The following is a 26,687-nucleotide window of genomic DNA, read 5'->3' on the forward strand; positions in this document are numbered from 1 at the left end:
GGAAGGCATACCCAAGCTCATCAACTAACCCATGGCATCACTCTGAGCCCCATCCCTGACCCCCTAAAAGACAATCCACTCTGACACCCCCACCCATACTGATGCCACACCTACCATGCCCACATGTCAGTTCTACTTGGGAGTCTGAGGGAAACCAGGGAGGCCATGACAGTTCCCATAGGCAGCATGATCTGTGTCAGAATGTGAGCCGTTTTCACCTTATCGGCTTCCAGTTATGGCCGGCCATAACATATATTTATTGATTGCCAGGAATTCTTTTTTAAGGGTGAAAGTTTGCTGTAGTCTTCAATAAACTATGAAATTGGGGCTTATGTAGTACAATTGTGAGAACCTGAGTCCAATTTCCAACATCAATGTTAGAAAGGAAGAAAGAAAGAAAGAAAGAAAGAAAGAAAGAAAGAAAGAAAGAAAGAAAGAAAGAAAGGAGGGAGGGAGGGAGGGAGGGAGGGAGGGAGGGAGGGAGGGAGGGAGGGAAGGAAGGAAGGAAGGAAGGAAGGAAGGAAGGAAGGAAGGAAGGAAGGAAGGAAGGAAGGAAGGAAGCTGGGTGGAGTGACCTAATATCTGTAGTCCTGGCAGTGAGAAGGCAGAGACAGAGGCAGGAGGCTCGCTCGGGCTCACTGGCCAGACAGTCTAGTGCGAATCACTGAATTTCAAGTCCAGTGAGAGACCAGTTCCGGGGCCAAAGCCTGAGGTGAAGGTGCCTCAACATGGCAGGTTTCTTCTAAGGTCTCTGTCCCAGTCAGGGTCGCTATTGCTGGGATGAAACCCCATGGCCAAAGCAACTTGGGGAGGAAAGGGTATATTTGGCTTCATATCACTGCTCATCATGGAAGGAAGTCAGGACAGGAACTCAAACAGGCAGGAACCTGGAGCTGATGTAGAGGCCAAGGAGGGTGCTGCTTACTGGCTTGCTTCCCCTGGCTTGCTCAGACTGTTTTTTTTGTTTCGTTTTTGTTTTTGTTTTAATATAGAACCTTCCTTATTTCCCCTTTCTGCCCTAAAACTACCTTGTCTATAAGCAAACTGGTGCTCTCTGGTTCAGGAACTAGAGATGTCCTGCCCTGTTAGTTCACAGGTGATCCCACCAGCCTGCCTTCAGGGTCCAAGCAACATCTATGTCATCACCTTCCACCACAGCTAGGTGGGCCAGGCGTGTGCCGAATAAAAAGAACCTGCCTACCACCCGGTGCTCTCTTTCTCTTGGTCTGTCTGTCTCTCTTTCTCTGTCCTTCTTCGTTCTCATGGTTCTGTCCCTGTCTGTCTATCTGCCTATCTTAATGTCCAATCATCTGCCTCTACCCCTCCTCCTCGAGGCACTAACTCCCCTTCCTTTCCCCAAATAAATTTCCTTATTCCAGATATGTTGTGTGACCTAATCATATAACAACCCCATAGGTCTTTTGCCAAAAAAATACTGTGCTATCATTGCGTTGTTCAATCCCCTGTCTGTCTTTCCTTCTCACCAACTACAAATCTCACCTAAGACCCAAGGTTTCCTACTATGCTTCCTTCAGCTGTCTGGGCCAGAGCCCTGGGTGAGACTCATCCAAAGAAGAGAAAATTCTTATTTAATAGAACATCAAACTGCTGCTTAGAGAGGACAAGCCTCTGTCCCCTCCAAATCAGGCGGTTGATCCCCTTTGGACTGTCCTGGGTCCTGTCAAGAATTGCTAAGCAGGTGTTCTTTGAGAGAGACTGCTCAAAGACTCGATGCTATGTAAAAGACTTCTTGGGAAGATGCAGCACACACACACACACACACACCTACTCATCCCAGAAGATAGGGATCTAGCATGTTTCGTAGCATTTTCCTCCAAGATTAAAATCTTCCACCTTATTAAGAAATAGGATGTTTACGGGGAGATTAAGGGTAAAACATCAAAATGATCTAAGACATTGTTTCTCAACCTGTGGTCCTTGACCCCTTTGTGAGTCAAATGACCCTTTCATAGGAGTCACCTAAGACCATCTGCATATCAGACTTTACATAATTCATAACAGTAGCAAAATTACAATTATGAAAATAATTTTATGGCCGGAGGTCATGTTGTGGAAGGTGACGTTTAATATTGATTTATCTTTTAAACTGTGGTTATTCTCAAACCGGCTGTATACCCAAATCACCGCACAGAGACTAGGATTTATTTAATTAACCTAGAGCACAATGCTGGGCAATAGTTACTCCATCCTAAACCTCCAAACCTGCATAGTTTCCTCCCATTCAGATTTCCCACATTATACTTGCTTTTAGTCATATCTTAGATCCAGTTCATCTCTCCTCATGGTTCCAAGTCCTCTCCTGCCCATCTCTCTTTGCCAACTCCTCCCACTCACTTCCTTCTCCTCCCCTCTGGACCAGGATTTTCCACTCATTCTCCCCATTGCACAGCACTGGCTGGATGTTTAATTGACAATATAGAGAACAAATGGTGACATGTTTACACACACGAGACAGGTGATGCTTAGAATAAGCATCGCAGTGCAATGTCCAGATTGAAACCAAATGCTGGGGGAGAGAAACCAGCATTTGAATGAAGAAGGTTAAATTATAAACATTCCACAAGAACATTGTACCAACAGGATCACTACAACATGAGGAACTGCATTTTTTTAATTTGACAGTTCAGTCGATTTAATAAACATTTCAATTCAAGCCAGCTTTCATATATTTATATGAATTTTTATATTTATATTTAATATAAAATATTGGATGGACTTGAAACAAGTTGACTCAAAGGGAAAGTTAATTCTGTATTGATGGAATTAGTTGGAGGAACTGTATTTTACAGGGTCACAGCGTTAGGAAGGTTGAGAACCATTGTTCTAAGGGAAATAAACTCTCTATCCTGCATGGAGCCTCATTAAGATCAGGAAATAAACAGCTCAGTCGCTTCAGGATGTCACTGAAACTAACCAGATTCACTTAGACCCATCCCTCTTCAAGCATATCTAAAGCAGCAAGGCCTGCTGGGAGATCCTCTCAGACCAGCTGAGGTGAGGAACAAGCAGGGGTAATCCAAGCGGTCAGTAAGCGGTTCGGACCAACTGAACTACCTGAGAAGGACACCCCCCAACCTGCTGAGCTGACTGCACCCATGCTCCTGTAGGTAAGCCTAACGAAAGCTCACTGGTTCACTACGTTAGACTTTGGTAGCATCGTTTCCCCGTTTGGTTTGTTCATGTCGTCCCAGGAATAGTGCCACACGGTGTTTTACCATAGACTAAAGTAACCAAAGCCCAACTCAGTGAACCAGTGAGTTTTTATTGCAGTTGCTAATGGAAACATGGGTGAGGGGTCGGTTACAGAAGCAGGGATGACTCAAAACAGTCCACCACCACAAGGGAGCCACCCGGGAAAGCTGAGCCCTGGAGCTCTCTGAGTCTCCTCCCCTACAGTTAGTGGTTTGTTCCTTCTATAAGCCTGGAGAGAGAATCTGGCCAGCTGGGCATGGTGGCGCACGTCTTTAACCCCAGCACTCGGGAAGCAGAGGCAGATGGATTTCTATGAGTTTCAGCCAGCCTGGTCTACAAAGGGAGTTCAGGACAGCCAGGGCTAGCTACACAGAGAAACCCCTGTCTTGAAAAAATAAACAAATAAACCAACCAGGCAAAAATAATCTGGCTAGCTACTGAAGATGTCTGTTTGCCTGTTGAGTCTCCTAAGCCTTCCCCTCCCTCCTGGACGGAATTGTCAGAGGGGAGTTAACTGCCATAGAACATCAGGCTCTGCAGAACCTCCATGAGAAGGGGAGGGGCAAATTCAGTGACCCTCTGTCCTGGCATCAAGGACACAGAGTCAGGCCTTAGAGCCTTTAGAAAAGAAGTCTGTGCCCTTCCCAATCCCCCAACAGTTACTAGCATACACACCCTGAACTCTGACAGACTAGTCTCTCCATAGCCTGCAGTTCCCAAACTGTCCTGCAGAGAGAGAATTCTCCGTGGTCGGGAAACCAACAGACCACACTTAGGTAGCCAGCCAGAAACAGGCCTAACTTTGTACGAATTACACAGGGGCGGCTGTTGCAGAGTCTGTGGAACACAAAAGACCCATCCTTTCTCACCCTCTGTATCCATACATTATCACGACCCTGGGCAGAAGCAAAGTGAAAAGTATCAGCTCAAGACCCCTAAGACCAAGTTCTCAGCACAAAAGAGATTTTTTATTTTTTTATTTTTTCCCCTAAAGGGTCAGGGTCAGGGTCAGGGAATAAAAGACAAAGACAGGAGACAATGTTGTGCCCAATTCGCAAGATCCCCAAAAGGCCATAAGGGAGTCGAATCCATTGCCAAACACGTGAGGATCGTTATTCACCGCCTGGACCGGACTCCCATAGACACCAAGGCATTGGTATCCAGCAGAGAGTCTCAAGCTCTGGATTGTGGATGATTTATAGGTCCCAGACCCTCCCAGCAGGCCCAAAGCAGGGGATTCTAGCCTGGCAAACTTCTGGTTAATACAGAAAAGAGGGATGCTGCATTTCAAAACTGTTTGCTATGGGAAAGTGCCAAGACCACGAACGGTTCTGGCTTTCAGTTCTCTCCTCGGGGGATGGGGGCGGGGGGGGGTGGAATGGCTGGCCTTTCCTAGTTGGAACGAGGTGGGGGCCATCCTGGCTGGTTTCCTGGCAACGGTATCTCCCAGGCGCAACAAGGCCAGCTCTTCCCCACAGTTAGCCGGACCTGCCTAGAAGCAGCAGGGCCCACTGGCCTGATACATTTTAAACTTTTTAGCTCAGTACCCCGAAAACCTAGTTTTTACTTCTTTGGTCTCTCAATAAAAGGTGAGTGGAAAGGGGGAAGGGAACAGGGATGGAGAGAACACCTACACTGGGTCATACATAGAGGTGGAAGACAGAGGTAAGCAGGTTGCAGAGAAAATGTCTTTAGGTGGACATTTCTTTTAGGTGTATGTTTGAAACTTTTTGGGAGAGCAGAGACAGAAGAAAAGACTTGAACATAGGAATCTCCATTTACCCCAGGAGAACCTCCACTTACCCGAGGGAACCTCCATTTACCCTATCACTGACAGTAATTTAAAAGATTTTGCTTTGGATCTGTCATATAAGGAAATTGAGGCCAAGTTTGGTTGCACAAGCATGTAAGCCCAGAGGCCCTTAAAGCGGGTGCTGGGGGAATGAACCTAAAATTATTTAAGAAGGCATCTCAGAGGAGAGCCTGGGTGTATGGTGGAAGACAGGATTTCCATGGGTGAAGAGAGAAAAGTCAGTTTTACCTGTCTTTGGGGCGTCCCCACAAAGTACAGGAGAACCAGAGGTATGGAGGTACATGCTGGCAAAGCAGGTTGTCATGAGCAGAGCCAGGGCCCACAGGGAAGGCTCCCGGGAGACATGGCCTCACCTAGTACTAGGATTTTCCGAAGACGCGTCCGATGCAAGAGGAAAGGAAAAGCTGAGAGACTTTGTCTGTAAGAACAACAAGATTATTCACTCAAGGGAAGGCGTCTGTGTCAGGGCGGCGAGAAGGGAGGGTACCTCCGTTCCCCAGTGAAATGGAGAGCTACCAGTCTGTCTCTCAGAAAAAGGGGATACATTTACACCCACCATGGAAGGGAACTTATCAGTCTGCTGGTGTTGGATGTATGGATGTAGTGATTGAGTAGCCAGGAAAGAGGAATCCCAAAACCAAGGAAAGGGGGGAAGGAGGAATCCCACCTTTTGAGATAGACAATCGGTGCAGCACTTATCTGGAGCCTGGCTGCCTTTGAAACAGTTGCCTGGGGGAGTTGACTGTTGGCTATGCCGCAGCAGTACGGGGCACTGCAGACCTCAGGGTTATTTTCTATAGGAATGCTGACAGCCTCGGGGCAGCAGCCAAGGTCTGCGAGCATAGTTTTTGCTGTAGCTGAACCTGTTGGGAAGGCTCTTGGGCTTTAAAAGTCATTTTTACCAACTCCTGTGTGGGAGGGCTCAGGGACCATCCTCAGTCATTCAGTTAAGATAACAGTGAGACCATGTTTGCATCTGTAGGACTATAAATATATTTTTGGACACATTAGAGGACTTGCTCATCTCTGAAATGAATGACTATTAACCTGCATTTGTAGGACTTTAGGTTTAGTCCCTGTTAAGTTGGAACCTTAAAAGCCATAAACATAGCCCATTAAAGTGAGAACATAACAGTTTCCTGTATGATTTAGTATATAAAAGTCCATAGCTTATAAAAGTCTAAGGCTATATTATAGATTTATAATATTACCATATTTAGAAAATAAGACCAAGATATTTTAACCTTTTTGATAGTGAACTATATAGAACAATGACCAAGTTTTTGTTATTTTAATTTGTTTGTTTAACTTTTTATTTTTATTTTTATTATAATTTATTCACTTTGTATCCCAGCTGTAGCCCCCTCCCAGTCCCACCTTCCCTTCCTCTTCTCCTCCCATGCCCCTTTCCCAGTCAACTGATAGGGGAGGTCCTCCTCCCCTTCCATCTGACCCTGGCCTATCAGGTCTCATCAGGACTGTCTGCATTGTCTTCCACTGTGGCCTAGTAAGGCTGCTCCCCCCCTCAGGGGGGAGGTGATCAAAGAGACAGCCCCTGTTTCCCTTACTAGGGAACCTACTTGGACACTGAGCTGCCATGGGCTACATCGGTGCAAGGGTTCTAGGTTATCTCCATGAATGGTCCTTGGTTAGAGTATCAGTCTCAGAAAAGACCCCTGGGCCCAGATTTTGTGGTTCTGTTGCTCTCCCTGTAAAGCTCCAGTCCCCTCAAGGTCTTTCTATCTCCCCCTTCTTTCATAAGATTCCCTGCACTCTGCCCAAAGTTTGTTTATGAGTCTCAGATCTGCTTTGATATCCTGCTGGGTAGAGTCTTTCAGAGGCCCTCTGTGGTAGGTTCCTGTCCTGTTACCTGTTTTCTCCCTCTTCCAATGTCTATCCCATTTGCCTTCCTGAATGAGGATTGAACATCTTACCCAGGATGCTCCTTCTTGCTTAGCTTCCTTAGGTGTACAGATTTTAGTATGATTATCTTATATTTTATGTCTAATATCCACTTGTGAGTGTATACCATGTGTGTTTTTCTGCTTCTAGGATAGCTCATGCAGGATGATCTTTTCTAGTTCCCACCATTTGCCTGCAAATTTCATGATTTCCTTGTTTTTAATTGCTGAGTAGTATTCCATTGTGTAAATGCACCACAATTTCTGTATCCATTCTTCAATTGAGGGATATCTGGATTGTTTCCAGATTCTGGCTATTACAAATAAAGCTGCTATGATCATGGTTGAGCAAATGTCCTTGTATACTTGAGCATATTTTGGATATATGCCTAGGAGTGGTATAGCAGGAACAATGACCAAGTTTTAACATAAACAAATTCCTCTAAAATTAATAGATCTTAATTTAGAGTATCCTTGGAATGATATCATATAAAGTATTTCAGCAAAAACTTTTACTTACTAACCCCTGAGTTATGAGATTTAGGATAAACAACATAGTAGAACAGTCTAGAAGAATTTTTAAATTACATTTGAATTTATTATACCAAATCCATTGGCTGGAACACCTAGTGGGAAATCCAGATAATAGGCAGCTCACGGTGGGAGAATTAGCATTTATTTATTAATTCAGGAACTGATAAAGACATAGGCGGTTAGATATATATTTTAAATTAGCTTGATTTAAATAGAGCTTTATAACTTTGAAATTTTAGCATTATATGAAAATTATTTTGAACTAAGGTTGAATCATACATACATACATACATACATGTATATATGTTGTGAAAATGTAACTCCAAGCTTGGAGTTTTTGGGTTTTGTTTTGTTTTTTTTGGAGGGGCAAGCATCTGTGAAACTTCATCGCATGGAGTTTCTCTATTCTAAAATCAGCATGGCGGCTTACCAGGTGCCGTGCCCGGCCATGGTGACATATTGAGGTGTGGGTGTCACAGCTGAGCAGCTGTCAGCCCAGTTCAAAAACCCTGCCCCACACATAAGCAGGCAAATGAGGCGGGAAATTTAAAACCCGAACTCTCGGGGCCTGAGGAGGTGGCAAAATTTAAACCCATTAGAGAGCAGTCTTAAAACGCTTGGTGCTGTGGGCTTACCTCATAGTGAAGTCCAGTGAGAGTGAGCAAATCCTGAAAGACCAGAGCAGAGTGTAGGCAAGAAAAATCCTGAGCAGCCACCAGAAGCGGCACCGACGCAGGTGGCAGCGGCAGGCCGACACAGGCTAAGCAGTCATGAAAGGAGCAGGAGATGGGGGTGCAGAGAGAGATTTGTTGTGGGCGGGCGTGTGAAAGGAGTTCTAGCATGTCTAAACATTGCTAGAGGAGCCTCCTGGGTTTCGGCACCAAATGTTAGTATTTATTTAACACCACAGGTATTATATGCAAGAGATTTATTGGATGGAGGTGGAGAAATAGAGAGGAAAAGAAAAGAGAGAGACATGGTGGGGAATAGGGACGCCCCAACAGGGAAAGGAGAGAAAGCAAGAGAGAGGAAGAACAAAAGAGCAAGACAGAGGGGGAGTGGTAGACAGGTCGCTATGTACCTGGCCCAGATGATGTCATAAGATGCAGGTACTGACACAGGACACTGTCAGGACCCTAAAGTTCCCTAAGGGAAGGCCAGTTGAATTGCCTGCACAACATCACAGGAGGTTCAGTGAAATGAGGATGAAATGGCAGACCGAAACATGCAAGACCTAAAACAGCCCTTTCAAGAAAACACGATTCAAGTCCCAGCAATAAACAACTAGAAAACAAACATTTCCAATAATCACCTTTAAACTATTTATGCTTTATAAAGTATATTCAGGAATAAATCTAAGAAAATTTGTGTCACATTTTAGGTCCCCAAAACAAACCCCAAAGTGGTGGTGCTGATGGCAGTGACCCGCTCCCACCTGAGCTGGGGTTTTTTAGGGAACAGACACTGTTACCCCCAGTTCATGAGACCCCCAAAGATGACCAGGAATCAACTCCGCTACAAAGCACAGGAGTGTTTATTGGATACAAGCTTGAGCCTGGGTCACAAGGTCCGTCCGTGTGGAAACAGAGAGGTATGCAGCAGTGCAGTCTAGGGGAGCGAGGTTTTTAAAGGGCAAAACCGCAAGCAGGGAGTTACATGCCTTGGCGTTACGTGATTGGGCAAGGGAAACCGACTTTTGAAATGATTGGTTTGCTTTAGGTGCCCAGTCCATAAATGGTTCCGGCCTGGCCGTCTGGGTGGGTTGCCAGGAGACGGTGTCTCTTTAAGGGGTTCTGCAAGGCCTTCTGGGCTGTTTTCCTAGCAACTGTATCTCTAGTGAGCAGGAAAAGAATGCAGTAAAGCTGGTTCCTCCCCACAGGTCATGTCTGCCCTGTCTGGCCTTTGTTCAGGCTTGTGGTTTAAACCTTAATTCAATAATCAAAAAAAAAAAAAAAAACACCTAATTTTTAGTTCTTTGGTCTTTTAAAACCTAAAGTGTTTCTCAGAAGCCCTTAAAGGCTATCTGAGTGCTCCTGACCACAACGGCCAGTACCTCCTCTGTCTGAAACTCAACCCAAGGTAAGCACCTAGCTGTTCCAATACCTGAACAGCCTCTCCCTGCTAGATACCCGTATAAAACCCAACAGTTTTGCAGCTGGAGAGTGGAGGTGCTATCCTCCACTCTCAAGGCTGCCCAGCAGTTTTTCCTTAAACTGTTCTTTCTCCCCACAGAGGGTGGCTGGGCTCTGCTGCCCCTGCTTACCCTGCACGCCTATGATGAAAACTTCAAGACGCTGGTGTCAATAAGGTTTGATTCTTCTCCAATAAGTTTTATATAAATGTTTACGTTTTGGCTACACCTATGTCCGTGTGAGGGTGTCAGATCCCCTCATACTGGCATTACAGATAGCTGCAAGCTGCCATGTGGGCACTGGGAATTGAACCTGAGTCCTTTGGGAAAACAGCCAGTGCTCTTAATCTGTGAACCATCTCTCTAGCTGCTCAAATTGCTTTTTTGATTGAAATAAATCTCAGTCAAAATCCTAGAAGAACTCATCATAGAAATAGACACATAGAAAATACAAACATATGAAAATACAAACAGCAGAAAAGAGCCAAAGATATTTAAAATTAAGACTATAGTTGGAGGATTCCTATTGTCTCTTTCAAAAACATACTATTGTTGAAACTATGCCAACCGTGCAAGTGTGCTGGCCAAAAATTACACAATTAAAGCCACTGAAATAGTCCACCCCGGGGATTACCAAAACAGCCGCTGTGGACCCTCCCAGACAAGGACACATTTTCAGCATTTCCAAGGGAGTCAAACCCAAAGTTCCTCTGTCCTCTCTGTTTTGTTCCAAGTCTAAAACCTGTGGGTGGTGTGTAATACTCCCCTCAGGCTCTGATGTGGGCTAGAAACTAAAGTCAAAGGTCATTATGATCCCAACACATTCAGAAGTGGAGTTTTCATTGGCTCTCAGGGCCTTTTAAAACTTCACACAAGGTGCTCGAGGGATGGCTCAATGGTTAAAAGCACTTGCTGCTCTTGCAGACTTAGGTACAGTCCCTCAAACCCACACCTGCACCAAAATGGTGGCTAACCACCTCTATCTCCAGTTCCAGGGCATCTGACGCCTTCTTCTAAACACCACAGGCACATGTGTGAGGCATGCACATACATGAAGGTAAAACACCCATACATGTAAAATAAACAATTTTTTTTTAATTTAAAATCATGCATATGACTGAATGCTTCAGTCAGGAATAAGCTAACTCATTTGGGTTAAATTCAGCCTGTGTTACAGCCTTAACAATTGATTTTTCAATTCTTTTCATGAATAAGTGACATTAAAAGACAGTAAAAAATTAGAGTCATCCAAGGGAATAGCTCAGGGGGAAAGCACTTGCTTAGACTGTGCAAGGTCCTGGCTTCCAACTCCAAGAAACAAAATTACAAAGACACTCTAAATGAGAACAGAAATGGGGAGATAAGTTGAACATGAGGGGCTGGGGAGGTGGCTCAGCAGGTAAAAGTTCCTGTTGCAAAGCATGAAGACTTGAGTTTGATCCCCAGAACCCACTCGGGAAAAGAAAAACAACTTCAAGTTTTCCTCAAACTCCCAAACACAAGCACCCAATAAACAAATATTTTTAAAATGTTGAAATGAATGAGAATTACAGTCTTCTTCTGAATCTAGTTTTAAAAAAAAACAACAACAAAAAGATATTTATTTGCAATTTAAACAAAGTCTTATTGCTGCCTCAGATTGCTTGTGTGTGTGTCTGTGTGTGTGTGTGTGTGTAGTCACAAATTTTCCTTCATAAAATTGTAAAGTGAAATTGAGCTCCTTCTGGTATACATTTATTCATACTCGTATGTGCCTTCCTGTTTTGTTTTTGTCTTTTATGAGAAAGAGGGTGTGTGTTTAGCACGGAAGTTTTTTGATTTTGTTTTTTTGTTTTGCCAGCCCTGGCTGTCCTGGACTCTCTCTGTAGACCAGACTGTCCTTGAACTCACAGATCCACCTGCCTCTGTCTCCCAAGTGCTGGGATTAAAGAAGTGTACCACTGAGCCCAGCTAAATACCTCAGCTATGTTTTTATTCTGCTGTTCTAAAGAACCCCTGAGAAGGAAACCACCCCAGTGAGGTATGATCTGGGGCTGAGTTTCCCTGGCTTCATTCTCTGCCCATTGCCAATGATGGCTCCGTCAGGGACCCCAGCATTCCCCTTTCCCATTCCAGGCCTAGCGGTGCCTCATGAGAACTGAGACTGGAGAAGGAGCTAAGCTGGTGGAGCGTAACTGGAAGTCAAGATTTTGTGCTGTGGGTGTTAGCTGGCAAACAGCCTCACGCTCCCTCTGCTGGCCTGTGCCTGCCCCACCTGCCTCAGCCCTTGGGTTGCAATGAGCATAAGTTGCCACGGGTAAAAGGCCTGGGCAACACAGAGCAGGACAGGTCTGCATCAGGACAGCGGAGCTGGAAGCAGCAACTAACCCAAAGCCAGTGAGGGTAGGGGATGGACTGAGAAGGTGAGGCTGGTCCCCACCACCTTCATTTTACTCGGGCACAGAGGCAGAGGTCATGACAAAAGTGGTGGGCAGATTTCTAAAACTTCCCAGGGCCCAGCTGTCTTAAGGACTGGCCCCAGCTGGCTAATGCTGCTGCTCGGCAGGGTCAGGCCGGTCGGATGCCACAATGCTGCCATGCGTTTGCACTGCTGGGCAGCTCCCAGCCTGGTTCCCCATCTCTGGCAGAATTTTAGCAGAACCACTGTATCCGGCACGAATTCCAGAGTGGTAGCACCTAGGCCTTGAAGTAGCCTTTTGTCCATAGTTGTCATCAGAGATTTTATGGGGTTGATCTCTTGAAGGATTCTCAGAACCTTTGCACAACTTAGTCTTGAGGCAAACCAGGAAGTCTCGTATGGCTGAGAATTGCTTGAGGTGATGGTTCTAAGTTTTGGTGTCGGAAATTGACCTGCTCAAGGTGCCTTTTATGTAATGAAAAAGAGGCTCTGCAAAAAGAGTTTGGGGTTCAGTCTCTGCCGCTCGAGAAGCCTAAATGCATCCTGCTGTGTCTCTCTTCAGTCAGTCAACCTGAGTAATCCAGAACACTGACAGCCATCAAAGCAGAGAGGATGAGCGGGCCCCCAGCTCCAGCACTGAGGTATGCGGTGAGGCGGTCAGCGACGAGATGTCCCATTGCTGGTCCATCTGGAATCACGTTGGAGGTGGTAGGCCTGGTGGCCTTTGCTTGGCAGCTTCTGTAGAAGGTCGAGTGGAGATCTGACAGGGATGTCTGAAAGCAGGTGGTGAGGCACTTCTCGTCTGCATGGGTGGGAGTGGCAGGGCAGAGGGCAGGCTGCCCTTCCTCACCAGGCACAGCACGAGGCCAGCGATGGCCAGGCTGGTTCCTGCGACCTCCTGGGTGTCACCCCCTCAGGCAGCAGGGACCTGCCAGGTGCCTGCAGCAGCTTGTCTGCATTCTTGCAGGGCCAGGTCCCGCTCCTTTACCCAGATTCCTACACCTGATCCCTGGCAATGCTGGCTCCAGCCTCATCTCCACGCCCCCGCCTCCCGCTATGTGGCGAGCCCCTGAATTTATTTCTCATGTCAGAAAAAAGTGAAACTCAAAAATTTAATAGGTTTAATTTTTATTATGGAGACACAGTTTCAGAACGTAACCCAGGCTGGCCTCAAACCTATGTATACCACGATAGTCTCCAACTCAGGATCGCGCTGCCTCACCTGCCCAAGTCCTGCACTCTGAAGTACCTGCCACCATGCCCAGCTGACACTGTTTTAATAGTCTCATGAGGGGTCAAAGCCCGGAAGGGCTACAAGAAAGGAAAATCGTAAGAATCTTGTAAAATAAGTGATATTCTCAATGAACATCGCCCCAGACAAAAGCAAAATGAAGAATTCTGCAAGTGTGATTTCGTTCATTTTAAGCTGCCTTGGTAATTTTGGGCATCATGAGGCTTGAGGCCATTTAACAGGCTTCTCAGTGGTGCCGAGATTTCCCTTTTCTGATAAACCATTTTACTCAAACTTTACAAATATCCCTCCTCCAGGTGTAGTGGAGCAGCCCACTCCCGTAAGTGCAGCCCTGAGAAGACAAAAACTGGAGGGTCGCTTCAAATGTGCTCAAGGAGAGGAGGAAGTACAAGAAAATGGAATGTGTGGTTGTAAGGCTTTGTTTCGGTGACTAAGAATCTCGAATGGGCCCGATATTCTGCACCCTCCTACGCTGCTCAAAAAGCTACAGTGGCTCTAACAGGATGAAGTCCATGCTTGAGCTGGAAAAGAACTCTCTTCTGCAGGAAAGCCTTGCTTCCAGCAAACAAGGATCATTGGCTCAAAGACATCAGTCCCGCCTCCTCTCGCTGAGACCACAGCTGGTTCTGCAGTCCTCCAGCGCTACCTGCCGACACCCGATGGAGCCATGCTAATTCTGGGATCCGTAGGTGGGTGGGTGAGGAGGTCCCGGGGCAGGCGTGGGGTTACTGCGCGCTCAGCGGCTCCACCCGCAGCCACAGCCCGCCCTCCGCGCGCAGGATCAGCTCCGGCTTCCGGCGCGGCTCCTTGTCATCCGGCAGGACGCGGAAGCGCAGCAGCGTCAGCGCCAGCGCCACCTTCATCTCGTTCATGGCGAAAGTCTGTCCTATGCAGTTCCTGCGGGAGGTCGGGGTGGGGACTCTGACTGTGCAGGGTCCCACACTGGCGCGCTCGGAACCAACCTGACCCGGTCAGGGCATGGTCAGCCCCTCACCTTCCAACCTCGAGCTCTGCAGACTTTTGCAGATACCCTAAGTAGGGAGTAGGAAGGAGACCCAGAACCCAGCCATCCCAACTGGCCCCTACTATTCCCACTGACAGCCACAGACTCCGCCCCATCACCCTAAGCCCTCTGGCCTCACCTGGGCCCCGCGGAGAAGGGAATAAAAGACAGAGGTGACCTCTTCTGAGGGTTTTCTGGGTCAAAGCGGAAGGGGTCATAGACCTGGGGAGAGAGGCAAGATTAGGCTTCTAGGTTGCGTCTCTGGGCAGCACAGACCCAACCAGCCCCTGAAACGGCAGACACGGAGACAGAAGTGACAGCTTTTTGTTCCCGGGTTAAGGCCATTCCCCCTCCCCAGGTCCCAGAAATGCCCTCAACCTCAGGGTCTGGCCAGACTGAAGGATTGTGATGAACACCAAAGATGCTGATGACACAGACGGTCCCTGTTGGGCAGGAGGGTCCAGTCAGTAGCAGGTCCGAGCTGCCCTAGGGACCATCACCCTAACTCGGGGGCCTCCCCTCTGCCCCTCCCCTCACCCATGACCCTGAGGGCACCTTTGGGGATGACCCGGCCATCAGGCAGCACAATGTCTTGGGTGCAGCGGCGGAGGACGTCAATGACTGGGGGGTGCAGCCGCAGACTCTCCTTGATGCACATGGTCAGGAAGGGCAGCCGGGACAGGTCGTCCCTGAGGAGCACACCGCACGATTATCCAAGAGCAGAACACTACCCTGCTCAGCCTCACTGGCATCCGGTTGGATTCTAACTACTTCCCTCTCACACTAGGTTCTGTAACTAATTGTATCCCAGATGAATCAAAGATGTTTGCCAGTTCCTTTGTCTCTATTAAGAACAACCTTCCCAGGTCCCAAGTTTTGAGGTCACAGGAGTCAAGATCAAAGATTAACACCCCCTACCCTAAATCACAAAAACATGAAGAAAAAGCTTAACCTGAAATATTTCTAATTAAAGCATACCTCTCCAAAGATATCCTTAAATCATCTGATAAATCTGCAGTCAAGATTCAGTGCACCGTTTTGCCACAACGACCTGGATGTGGTGGTGCTTGGGAAAATGGACGGTGGAAGATCAAGAGTAAATAAATAGCCAAGCTGGGCTACAGGAGACGGTGCATCAAAAATAAATTATAGAATGATACTAAAAAAGCAGAGATAAAGATCCTTAAAGGCCTATGAAGTTAGTTAAATGAATATATATACTCTATAGGAGAGTGGCATTGGGGGAAATGATTCACTATGATAAAAGGGTCATTTTTTGACACAGGCTTTCTCAGTGTAGAGCTGGCTGTCCTAGAACTTGCTCTATAGACCAGGCTGGCCTCCAACTCAGAGATCTGCCTGCCTCTGCCTCCAGAGCGCTGAAATTAGAGGTGTGGACAAACGCCACCTGGCTAGGCCTTTCCATGTTAACATTTTCAATACTATCCAATAAACCCCTAGCTGTTTGTTTTTTAATGCATTTTTATATTTTCAGACACCTACGTAATGTGTATTGATTATACTCACCCTCGGTTACACTCTCATCTCTCTCCCACTCCTGCCGAACACCTTTGTCCTCCTGACCAACTTCTCCCCTACTTTGATGCCCTTTCTGTTTGTGACCTGATGAAGTTTATTAAAGTTCCTTGTCTCAGCATGAGTGGGGATGGGAGGAGAGAAGGGAGGGAGAGAATTTGTGTTTTACAACCTGACAAGCCTTTCCTGGGACTGGATTTCACGGAGCCTTGCTTAATAGGCAAGTGTCCACCACTAACTTCATTCCCATTCAACAACTTCATTCTAGTTAGAAGAGCTTAAGTTCAGGCAAAGGAAAGTAAATTTAAAAATAAAAGAAGGAACCAACCCAACAGCCACTAAAACTTACTACAAAACTATAGTGATAAAAACGAAAACATTTTTAAAAAATAAGTTACTAACGAGACCTGAGGAATACAGAGTGAAAAGCAGATACAAGAAGACAGTGCACCTGAAAAATAAGGAAATCATGAAATTTGCAGGTAAATGGCGGGACCTGGAAAGGATTATCCTGAGTGAGCTCTCCAGAAGCAGAAAGACACACACGGTATATACCCACTCATACAGACTTATAGGATAAACCTAAAATCTGTCCCTCTAAAGAAACTAATCAAGAGAGAGGACCCTGACTAAAACGTTCAATCCCCATCCCAAAAGGCAAAGAGGATGGATATCAGAAGAAGAAGAAAGCAGGAAACAACCTAGGAACCTGCCACAGAGGGCCTCTGAAAGGCTCTGCCCTGCAGACTATCAAAGCAGACGCTGAGACTTTATGGCCAACTGTTGGGCAGAGTGCATGGAATCTTATGTAAGAAGTGGGAAATAGTAGGTTATGGAGAGAACAGGAACCCCACAAGGAGAGCAACAGAACCAGAAGATTTGAACACAGGGATCTTCCCAGAGACCCATACTCCAACCAAGTACCAGGCATGGAGATAACCTAGAACCCCTGTGCAGATGTAATCCATGGCAGTTTAGTGTCTAAGTGGGTTACATAGTAATGGGAAGAGGGACTGCCTCTGACATAATCTGATTGGCCTGCTCTTTGATCACCTCCCCCTGAGGGGGGAGCAACCTTACCAGGCCACAGAAGACGACAATGCAGCCACTCCGGATGTGATCTGATAGACTAAGATCAGAAGGAAGGAGGACCTCCTCTATCAGTGGACTTGGGGAGGGGCATGCGTGAAGAAGGGAGAGGAAGGGTGGGATCGGGAGGGGAGAAGGGAGAGGCTTATGGGGGGACACAAAGTGAATAAAGTGTAAAAAATAAAAATAATAAAATAATTAAACCAAAAAAAAAAAAAAAAAAGAAGAAGAAGAAGAAGAAGACAGTGCACACACTGCTGGGAAATAATGGAAAGGCGGTTTGGAGAAGGATGTTAAGAAAACTAGCAATGAGCCAGGCAGTTGTGGTGCACACCTTTTATCCCAGCACTTCAGAGGCAGAGGCAGGCAGATCTCTGTGAGTTCAAAACAAGCCTGGGATTTTGAACAAAGTGAGTCCAGGACAGCCAGGGATACAAAACAAAAACAACAAAACAAAAAATGAAAAACAAAAGGACTAGTAATGAACAACAAAAAGAATTAAATGCAGCCAGATAAAGAATCCCAGGACTGGAGATGAGGTAGGAGGGTCAGAGGTGAAAGTCAATGTCAGCCTTGGAGTAAGCTGGAGGCTATCATGACCTGAACAAAAAGCTATCTCAACAAATAAGTAAAATAGCCAGGCACGGTGACACATGCCTGCAATCCCAACACTCAGGAGCAGAGGCAGGCAGATCACTATGAGTTCAAGGCCACCCTGCCTGATCTACAAAGGAAGTCCAGGATAGCCAAGGCTACACAGCGAAACCCTGTCTCAGAAAACAAAACAAGCAAGAAAACAAATAAAATGAATTCTTGCATATACCTTTAAAACCAGCACTTGGAAAGCAGAGGCAGACAAATCTCTACGAGTATGAGACCAGCCTGATCTACACAGTGAATTCCAGGCCAGGATTATATAATGTGAACCTATCTAAGAAAATAAAACAAAAAAATTCTTGACCCCTGCAAATACAGGGTAAATTCTCTCAACACATTAGGAACACTAAAACTATAAGTTAATCATTACTCTCTATCATTTCAAAGACTAGTCATTTCTTTATGTTAGAACATCAAAATTCCCCTTTTCCTGGTATTTTGAAATGTACAAAGTGTTACTAAAAAGTAGGCAAAAATACACCATGGAATTTTGCAAGGGTTCAAGAAGGGGTGTCTATGAACTACAAAGAAAAGAACGGCACAAAAGCCAGAAGGAAATTCACAATATCGGAGGAAGAGAATCAAGAAAAACAAATCGGGTTCATGTGAGCCAACTTGCTGTGTGAGATGTAATTAACTAATTAAATGAAGAGATGTCCAAACTGGCCATGTCCTCCTTCAAAACAAAGGTGTTTAGACCCTGTCAGGCAGCTTAGCTACATAGATACATCCTGTATCAAAGCTGCAAAGCGGCAATGCACACGGTGGCCAGCAGCTCTAAGAGTAGAGACTCCATAGCCTGCGCTCACCATTCAATCTCCTCAGGCTCTCGGTCCCTCAGAAGCTCCCGCACTTCCTGCCGGCAGCGCTCCTGGTATTCCGGGTGCCTCGCCAGGTTGTACAGGATCCAGGAGAGCCCGCTGGCTGTGGTGTCATGGCCTGCAGGACAGACAGACAGGCAGGTGTGGGTCTCTGGTCCGGTTCAGCACAACAGAGTACGGTATCCTGACAGTAAGGCCCCCAAAAGGGATGGAGGGAAAGAATGAAAGGACTCTAGGCCTCCCCACAATACCGACTTGGAATTAACAAACCTCCCTCTACCTCCTCTGGAGTCTCACACAAGCACCCTCACCTCCAAACATGAAGGTGTCAGCCTCTGCTCGGATGTCCTCGTCTGACAGCTCCCTTCCATGTTCATCCTGGAGACATGAGACCCTCAATTTGTGCCATGTCTGAAGTGGTGTGAGACAGATTCTGATACCCACAGCACATACAAGAAGCCTCCCCCAACCTCTCCAGAGCCTTTCTCCCTTGGTTTCTTGGCCACTGTTTGCTCTTTGAAGAAGCCATCAAAAGAATCACCATCCTTGTCAAAACCAGCTTCTTCTATCTAACCCTGAACATGAAGGTTCCAGTAACCTAGTTCCCACACAAGCCCACCTTGGCCAGCAAGAGCACATCAATGAAGTCCAAAGTCTTAGACTTAGTCTTGGACTCCAGGAACTCATCAGCACTTTGGCTGGAGAGAGTGCGGCGTCTCTCCCTGATGACAGCATCTGTGAAGTTGTGCACCAGGTCACAGGCCTTGCGGAAGCGCTGTCCATCAGCAGTGAGGTAGTACAGGAAGTCCACAAACAGGAAGAGCTGCTGGGACCTTTTTACTATGAGGGAGCTGAGCTCCAAGATGGCAGCAATGTATTCACTGGGAGACCTTCAGGACAGGCCAGAGAGAGGAAGCAACTTAGCACACAGAAACCCCAGAGAAACTCCAGCCAGAGTCCCAGGACCAGGACCCATCCAGAAAGGGTATACACGATTGATTCTCTGTTTCCTGCTCCCCACAAGTAGCCCCCGACCCAGGATCTCAGGGCATATGTGGTCATCATTTCTTCACCCTTGTTTTCCTGGGACTCTGCCCAGGCTCAGACCCTCCCTCCAGGTTCCCTGAAGTCTGTATCTCTGTGAAGCTCCTCTATTGATTAGAATGCCCAAGCTCACTGTGACTAGGATTTGCCCCAGTACAGACACCTTCTCTCATGCTCTGGGAAACTCAGGATGGAGTGCACATCCCTCTGGCTGGGCAGTCAACATCTTTAAGATCTGGCCACTAGCTGGAAACGGTGGCTCCTGTCTGTGGTTCCCAACATTTAGGAGGCGGATGCAGGAGGAGCAGAAGCTCAAAGCCAATCTAATCTACATAGTGAGTAGAGTCCAGGCTAGACTAACTGCAGACTGAGATGCTGTCAAGAAAGAGAACAGGAAGGGATGGAGGGAAGGGAAGAAGAAGAAAAGAAAAGTGTGTGGGCTGTCTAATGCTCATAATTGCTAACTTTGAATATCTACATTACACTGAGATGCACCAAGGAGATTAATAAAGCCTTTTTCTATATATGTCAGAGATGGTGCTTTATTTTCAGGGTGAATTAAATGGGTGTGTAAAACCTGCTCTGAATGTGTACAGTTTCTTCCCCTGGATGGGGCCACGTGGATGACAAGGGAAGCAAAAGCTTGCTGGCACAGACAAGTTCTCTGCACTTCTCTGCCATCGAGGTGGGAACCGCTTTGCCCTGTTGTACTCATCTTGATGGACCGGTGGACAAACCGAATCACTTAAGACAATTTGCCCACAAAACTGTCACACACTCTTCAATGCCCTTTCAAAACCGCCTTGTTTTAAACTTCCTCCCCACCTGCTGCCCACCTCTTTGACTTTTTGCACATTATTCCACCCCCCTGGAAGGACCACCCACCATTTCCTTTCCCTGTCTTTCACTGCCCATTTTGACCTAACTCCTTCAGAAAGCTTGCTCTCCTCCCTTTAGGTAATACGTCCTTCCCCAACCCACTTCCTTGGTGCACGGCCCGTGTTCCAGGGCGGGGACAGGAACTCACTCCTGAGAGTTGCTGTTATAGCCAAATAAGCATTTCTGCAGACTGTCCAAAGTCATGAGGCTGATGTTCTCAAACATTTCCAATCGGGCACTGCCCTCCGAGGATAGGCGCTTCCACTTGGCCTGACCAGAGAAGGGGACAGAGATAGGGCTGAGCCTTTGAGCTTGAGCCTCTTCCCAACACTCAACACCAGGATGGGCACCTGACCCCAGGGAAAACCTGACTCTGGTGGGAGCAGACAATGCTACCGTCACAGATGAAGGCGTTAGGTCGGGAGACAAAGGCCCTGAGCTTAATTCTACCTCTGTGTGACCTTGGGTAGCTGGCTGCTTTCTCCCCAGGTCTGCCAAATCTTCTGTCACAATTAAGTTGACATGATGTAATACCCTGTAAACTACATTTCAGTGATTTCACGCTCCCTTGTAGTTGGCTATAGAAATGTCTCCAGTTAAGTGCTACATTCTCAGCCCTTGCAATGACACCTTGTAAATTCTACTTTCTTCCTTTTGGAACCAGTATTTTCCATGTTTAAAAACCCAGAGTAAACTGTGAGCTACACAAGACCTTCATCCTTCGGTTTGGTTTGGTTTCCATTGTTTGTTTGTTTGTTTTGTTTTGTTTTTAATGAGTTTTGACCATATTCACCCACTGTCCTGCCAACTTCTCTCATATGAGCCTTAGTTTTTTTGATAATGTAGTTTGGACTGACCTATAATTCATAACCTTTCTTCTTTAGTCTCCCCAGGCTGGAATTAAGGAGTGCATCTCTACGGCCAGTTTTGGGGCAATGAAGCTATACTAGTATCCTGTGCAGAAAGAGCTGCTCCTGTAGTCAATGTTAGCCACTAATGGACTGTCCAGTGCTTCTGTGAGGAATCCATCCTCATGCTAGGAGCGTGACTCCACAGTGTCACCTTTTAAGTGCAGATTACTATTCTCCTCTTAAAGATGGGGAAACTGACGTCCCAGGACCTCTCAGCAGAAATACACGTTCAGAAACAGCTATCTGAAGCCACTCCCTTTTCTGCAAGGCTCTACACGGGACCCAGAGTCTGAGGAACTCACGTGCATGGTGTTCACACTCTTGTTGAAAATCTTCACATAGGGCTTCAGGATGTCAAAGTGGAAAGCAGGCGTCAGCAGGCGGCGATGGCGGCTCCACTTGTCACCAGCACTCAGGAAGAGCCCGTCCCCTGGGAGGGCAGGGATGGCATGGGCAAAGGTAGAACCTTACTCTGACTCCCAAGGTGCCCCCTGACCCTCACCTTGATACTCACCCAGCCAGGGCTTCAGGAAGCCTAAGAAAGTCATGTCCTTGGGGGCCACCAAAGCTGCCATGAAGAAGGACAATCAGGAGCCATGAAGAGGGTGGATGGTGGACTGAGGGAGGGATGGGGACTCCCAGCCCCAGGACTGTGCATTTCCCCTCCAAGCACAGCCAGGCAGGAAGGGGACAGGAACAAGGAAGCAGCGAAGAGCAAAGAGGTGAGGCAGACCAGACCACCCTGCAGCAGCAGCGAGGAGTGCAAAGGTCAGCCTCACAGGCCACAACATGCCTCAGCACGCCTTCACATGGCTGCTACATGCTCCACTGTGTGGCTTTGCAGACATAGGACACACTGTCAGTTGTGGCTCTCTGACATGCCCTGGCATATCCTGGCATATATGATGGGGCACATGCTATCCAGACATGACACAACACAGTGTGTAACAGTCTGATGTGACCTGATTGTGCCCTTCAGATAAGCCCAGACTGGCATCTAAATATGGTCCCATTCAGTCCCAGATGTGACCTAGATGTGTCCCAGAGCCCTCCAGCTCTCCTCGCTATGCCACACTAAGCCCTGGGTGTTCAGCATTAAGGGCTCCTCTGTTCTCAGAGCCATGTGCCCACTGTGAAGTCTTCTGCCCTCACCAGCCACCACGCAGCCCAGGGCCAACCAGACCCAGCTGACCCTTCTGGGCTCGGTGGATCTGACAGTTCTCTGCATACCAGAGGATGTGTTCCTAATCCCCTCCAGCTAATTCCATCCGAGGTGCCTGGGACAGCCAAGACTCAGTGAACTCGAGAGGTGGCAGAGAGTTCCCACTATGTTACATGCCTCCAACCAGGGCTGTTCACCCAGGAGGTACCCAGCTCTCAAGAATGCTGTTCAATGTCATTGGGGACACAGGAGACTCTGCTGTTTTCTACAGAACCACATGCACTCCATATTGTGAAAGGAATCGGCACGCACACATTGTAAATGGCGCAGGATGCACACACGGCTAAGAGTTCGCTCTTCTGAGTTAATTAGCCCCCAGTGGAGACAGTACCAAGATAGGACCCACACCAAAGAGCCTTATCAGACTCAGCGTCCTCAGAAATATCCGAACCAGGTGGCACACAGACTTGATAATGAGGGAGAAATGCAAGTTGTGATAAGTTAAGAAACCTTGAGTCTCAGAGGCAAGACTGACCACGTGACCAAAGGATTGAGTCTGAGCTCTCGAAGGCCTGCTTTTGTTAGCTGCAGAGGAGGTGTGGGGTGATTTTTAAGACAGTGGACTCACTCCCTGTCTTCTCCCATCACAAACTTTCCAAATAAAGCACAACCTAAAGATTCAGTCCCTGAGGCTGGGGAGATGGGCCGGTAGATGGCTCTGGCAGAGGGCCTTAGTTTAGTTCACAGCACCCACACGGCCGCTCACAACCACCTGTCACTCCAGTTCCAAGGGACCTGACACCCTCTTACTGAGGGCACTTCACACGTGTGGGACACATACAGCCCTGCAGGAAAACACGCACATAAAATAAAAATAAGGAGCTATCGTGGGAGTGCACACCTTTAACACCAACATTCAGGAGGCAAGAGGCAGGTGGATCTCTGTGAGTTCCAGGCCAAGCTGGTCTGCAAAGTGAATTCCAGGTCTGCTAGAGCTACACCGTACCTCAAAACAAATAAATCAGTGCCTCAAAAATAACTATTTTTAAGTGCCTGTATGGGAGTGCTATTTCTGGAAAGGTAGAGGTAGGAGGATCACTGGGGTTTCCTGGCCGGACAATCCAGCTTAACGGTGAGCCCCAGGGAAGTGAGAGATCCAGTCTCAATAAAAGCAGATAGAGTTCCCAAGGATAGCAGCTCGGGCTGCCCACTGTCCTCCACATGTATGCACCACATGTGCGCCCGTGGGCATATGCACACAAAAAGGTTCATCAAAGAGAAGGGTTCTTTTCCCAGTTCTAGGATGGAACCTACCACTTTGTTCATGGTAGGCAAGTGTTCTGCCGCTGGGTACATTCCCAGCCAATACATTCTCTTTCCTGGCTTAGGTCACAGCTCAAACAGATTTCAGCAGCAAGGGAGACGCCCTTATCCAAAGACACTCAACAAGTTAGCTGCAGAGACATGGCTGCAGCTGGATATAGCCCCATCCGCTGCTCAGCCTGGTCAATATAGAGATAGAAAGAGCTTAGCTAAGTGACAGAGAAGAAGCAGCGAGGGAGGGTCCTAGAACCGATACCTGGGGCCTGGAGCAGGGGGGCAATGAATGCAGGGTCAACGAGCCTCAGCACAGGGATGACGGGTCCCAGCCAAAAGAGATGGACATCTCGGAAGGTCTGGCCCATTTCCGTCACCAGCCGCATGCCCTCCTCATTGCTCTGGATCTGGAGATGTAAAAGGTTGAGGCCAGTCCAAGCATGGTGTCTCAGATGCTCCTGTTCTCTGCCCACCATGATCCAAGCTCATCCTCCTTCTTGGGTCATTCATCTGTGTCTCTTGATGAGTCAACAGCTCAACTATATGTGTCCCTTTCTGTATCCATGTCTCTCTCTCTCTCTCTCTCTTTCTCTCTCTCTCTCCCTCATTCTCTGATGCCTCACTCTTCTCATCTCTTTGCTTTGTGACCTAGATAGAGAAAACTGAAGGATGAATGGTTAGATAGAAAGATATATTCCTACACACATGCTCTGAATTGTAGATAGGTGTCTAACTACTTGATAGAGAAATTAATGATGATGAAGATAGATAGATGACAAACTGCTATGATAAATAAGGTGACAGATAGGTAGAAGGATGAAATATAGACAGATACATGATAGAATACATAGGTAGATAACATTGAGAGACGTGATAGATAACTGGTAGCAGAAGAAAATGATCAGAGTGGTCTCAGTCTGTGTGTGTGTGTGTGTGTGTGTGTGTGTGTGTGCGGAAACAATGAGTTGTCAAGAACTCCAGACTGAGTCGTGATGGAATTCTGAACTAATGGGGAGATGAGAGAGGAACTGTGAGGAAGCTGATGGGTTAGTATGTACAAAGGATGGAGATGCTGAGAGGAAACTGGACAAGAGCGGGTAAATGAGGATGTTGGGAGGAAAGAGAACTCTGCCGAGAGAAAGCAGCATTTGAATGAATGGCATTGGTGGTGATGCAGATCTTGGACACGCTGCAGGAAGGCCTAAAGTGCAACAGTGAAACTGAATAAGCCAGGGATGTCACTGCTCTGTGCTCCTCACCATGGAGGCTGCTGAATACTGCAAGAATCCCAGGGAGAATGTGGCCCGAGGTGGGCTGGTGCCAGGTAAGGAAAAGAAAAGGGCCTCTGAGCACAGGTTTGACCGAAAGGCAAATGAGTGTGCTGGTGTGAGGAGGAGAGAGGGCTCACTGTGCCCTCTTTGCTTCTTGCTGCTTCAGGCTCCAGACCTTCTCCTGACTTCAGAGGAACACATACACCCTGATACCCCAATCCAATCTTCTGCCATACTCACCATGCCCAGGTGACCAAGAAACCAGTTCCTTTTGGGGGCCTGAGGGAAACATCTGAGGCGGGAGCAGTTCTCACAGAATGAGTAAGTCCAGGCAAGGATCCTGGCCAGAAGCCAGGAAGCCACTCCAAGCAGCAGAAGGTGCCACGGGGAGGCCAGCACAGAGCCCACGTCCAGCCCTGACGCCCTCAGCCACAGCATCCTGCAGAGCAGACAGACACGTTCAGAACAGGAACTGGGGAAAGTCTAGAATTACTGAGCAAGGGCAGAGACTGAGAACATCACAGACGAGAGGGAGATTCAGGGAGAGACAGACTGATAAAGAGAAGGTACCAGAGCAAAAAGGACACACAGACAAGGGCTGTTTAAAGGCTGGCCCCAGGCAGTTAGCCAGAAACTCGGGGTAACTGATGCCAGTTGGCTCCATGGAGCCACTCCAAAGCCGATAAACTAGTCCCTGTTAGAGAACCCTCTCTTGCCTCACATCCCACACCGTACCTTACTTCAGAGACAGCCTGTCCCCCAAGACCTTCTCTCCTCTCCTGTGAAATGCATTTATCCCCTCCTTCCTAACTGCAGGGGGCTGGGCTGCGCTGGGCTGAACCAATGAATCCTTCCCAGGCTCAGCCACTTCCTGCCTGCCGGCGCAGAAGGCCCAGACAAGGTGGGCAGGGCCTGACTGGAGTGCAGGGCAAGAACTCAGGATGACAGACAGAGGCTGGTGAACTTTAGGATTCAGTCCGTCTGAGTTAAAGCCGAAGGTGACTCTGAGCCACCAAATTTACAGCCGCCCCTGCCCTTCCAAAGCCAACAGTCTGCAGATAAAAGCATGAAGGCGGAAGTTCAGGCACCAGGAGACCCGGGCCAGGGCAGGAGGGTCCTGAGCATCTCCCCAGGTTCTCTGCACATTTTGCTGGTGGGGACACAGCGTGCGGAATTTCTCACTGCAGAACTGGGAGCAGAAGGGAGGCTGACTCTGCGATGCCTCCGCTCACCAGCAGCATGATCTCGCAGAGTTCAGTCCTAACCTGTAGCAGCCCAGCCCCTAGGCAGAAACAAGAATTCCAGGCCAGAGAATCCAGCCATCGTCAGACTTCAGAAAGAACTGTCCTAGCTGGGAAAGCACACCTGGAGGCCGAAGGGTCAGAGGGCAGAGTGGAAGTGTGGAGGGAAGGAGTCAGACTATGAGCAGAAGGGGGACAGGCAAGAAAGAACAAGCCCTAGAGAGCATTGGCCTCCCAGCATGAAGTGGGCACTGCCTTCAACATAAGTCTATGCTGTCCAAAAACTGTCCTAGATTGCCATGCCATAGACTTAGCGGTCACTGAATCCACCCAGGGCCATGCTCTCCTTTGGTTAGGCAAATGGAAGAGACCAACAGTTCCCCAGAGCCAGGACATAAAAGACAATGGTTGGCAACTCAAAGGTTGGCAGATAAAAGCAAGCTCAAAGCCCTGAAACAGGGTGTAAAGGTAGTTGGAAGGTGATGGAGGCAGAAGGATAAGAGCAGTAGTCAGT

General features: G+C 47.6%; 1 protein-coding gene and 1 long non-coding RNA gene across 2 annotated transcripts; one reads left to right on the forward strand and one right to left on the reverse strand.

Moving 5' to 3' along the window:
• The first annotated feature begins 4,703 nt into the window (after window positions 1-4,703).
• Window positions 4,704-12,815, forward strand: LOC132648747 (uncharacterized). Its single transcript, XR_009587139.1, has 3 exons — window positions 4,704-4,802; window positions 9,694-9,769; window positions 12,553-12,815. It is a non-coding gene; the product is annotated as an uncharacterized LOC132648747 (long non-coding RNA).
• Window positions 12,816-13,101: 286 nt separating this feature from the next.
• On the reverse strand, window positions 13,102-25,796 carry LOC110548901 (cytochrome P450 4F5). The gene is made up of 13 exons (XM_060371030.1): window positions 25,668-25,796; window positions 25,173-25,371; window positions 23,924-24,068; window positions 21,697-21,750; window positions 21,485-21,612; window positions 20,420-20,541; window positions 18,968-19,238; window positions 18,660-18,726; window positions 18,337-18,466; window positions 14,801-14,934; window positions 14,624-14,688; window positions 14,385-14,467; window positions 13,102-14,139 (listed from the first exon to the last, which is right to left on the reverse strand). Exons 2-13 carry the CDS (start codon window positions 25,368-25,370, stop codon window positions 13,968-13,970), a joined length of 1,569 nt encoding a protein of 522 aa, XP_060227013.1. The 5' UTR covers window position 25,371; window positions 25,668-25,796; the 3' UTR covers window positions 13,102-13,967.
• Window positions 25,797-26,687: the final 891 nt, after the last annotated feature.

This window comes from Meriones unguiculatus, chromosome 17 (assembly GCF_030254825.1).
Source record: "Meriones unguiculatus strain TT.TT164.6M chromosome 17, Bangor_MerUng_6.1, whole genome shotgun sequence".
Classification (NCBI taxonomy): domain Eukaryota; kingdom Metazoa; phylum Chordata; class Mammalia; order Rodentia; family Muridae; genus Meriones; species Meriones unguiculatus.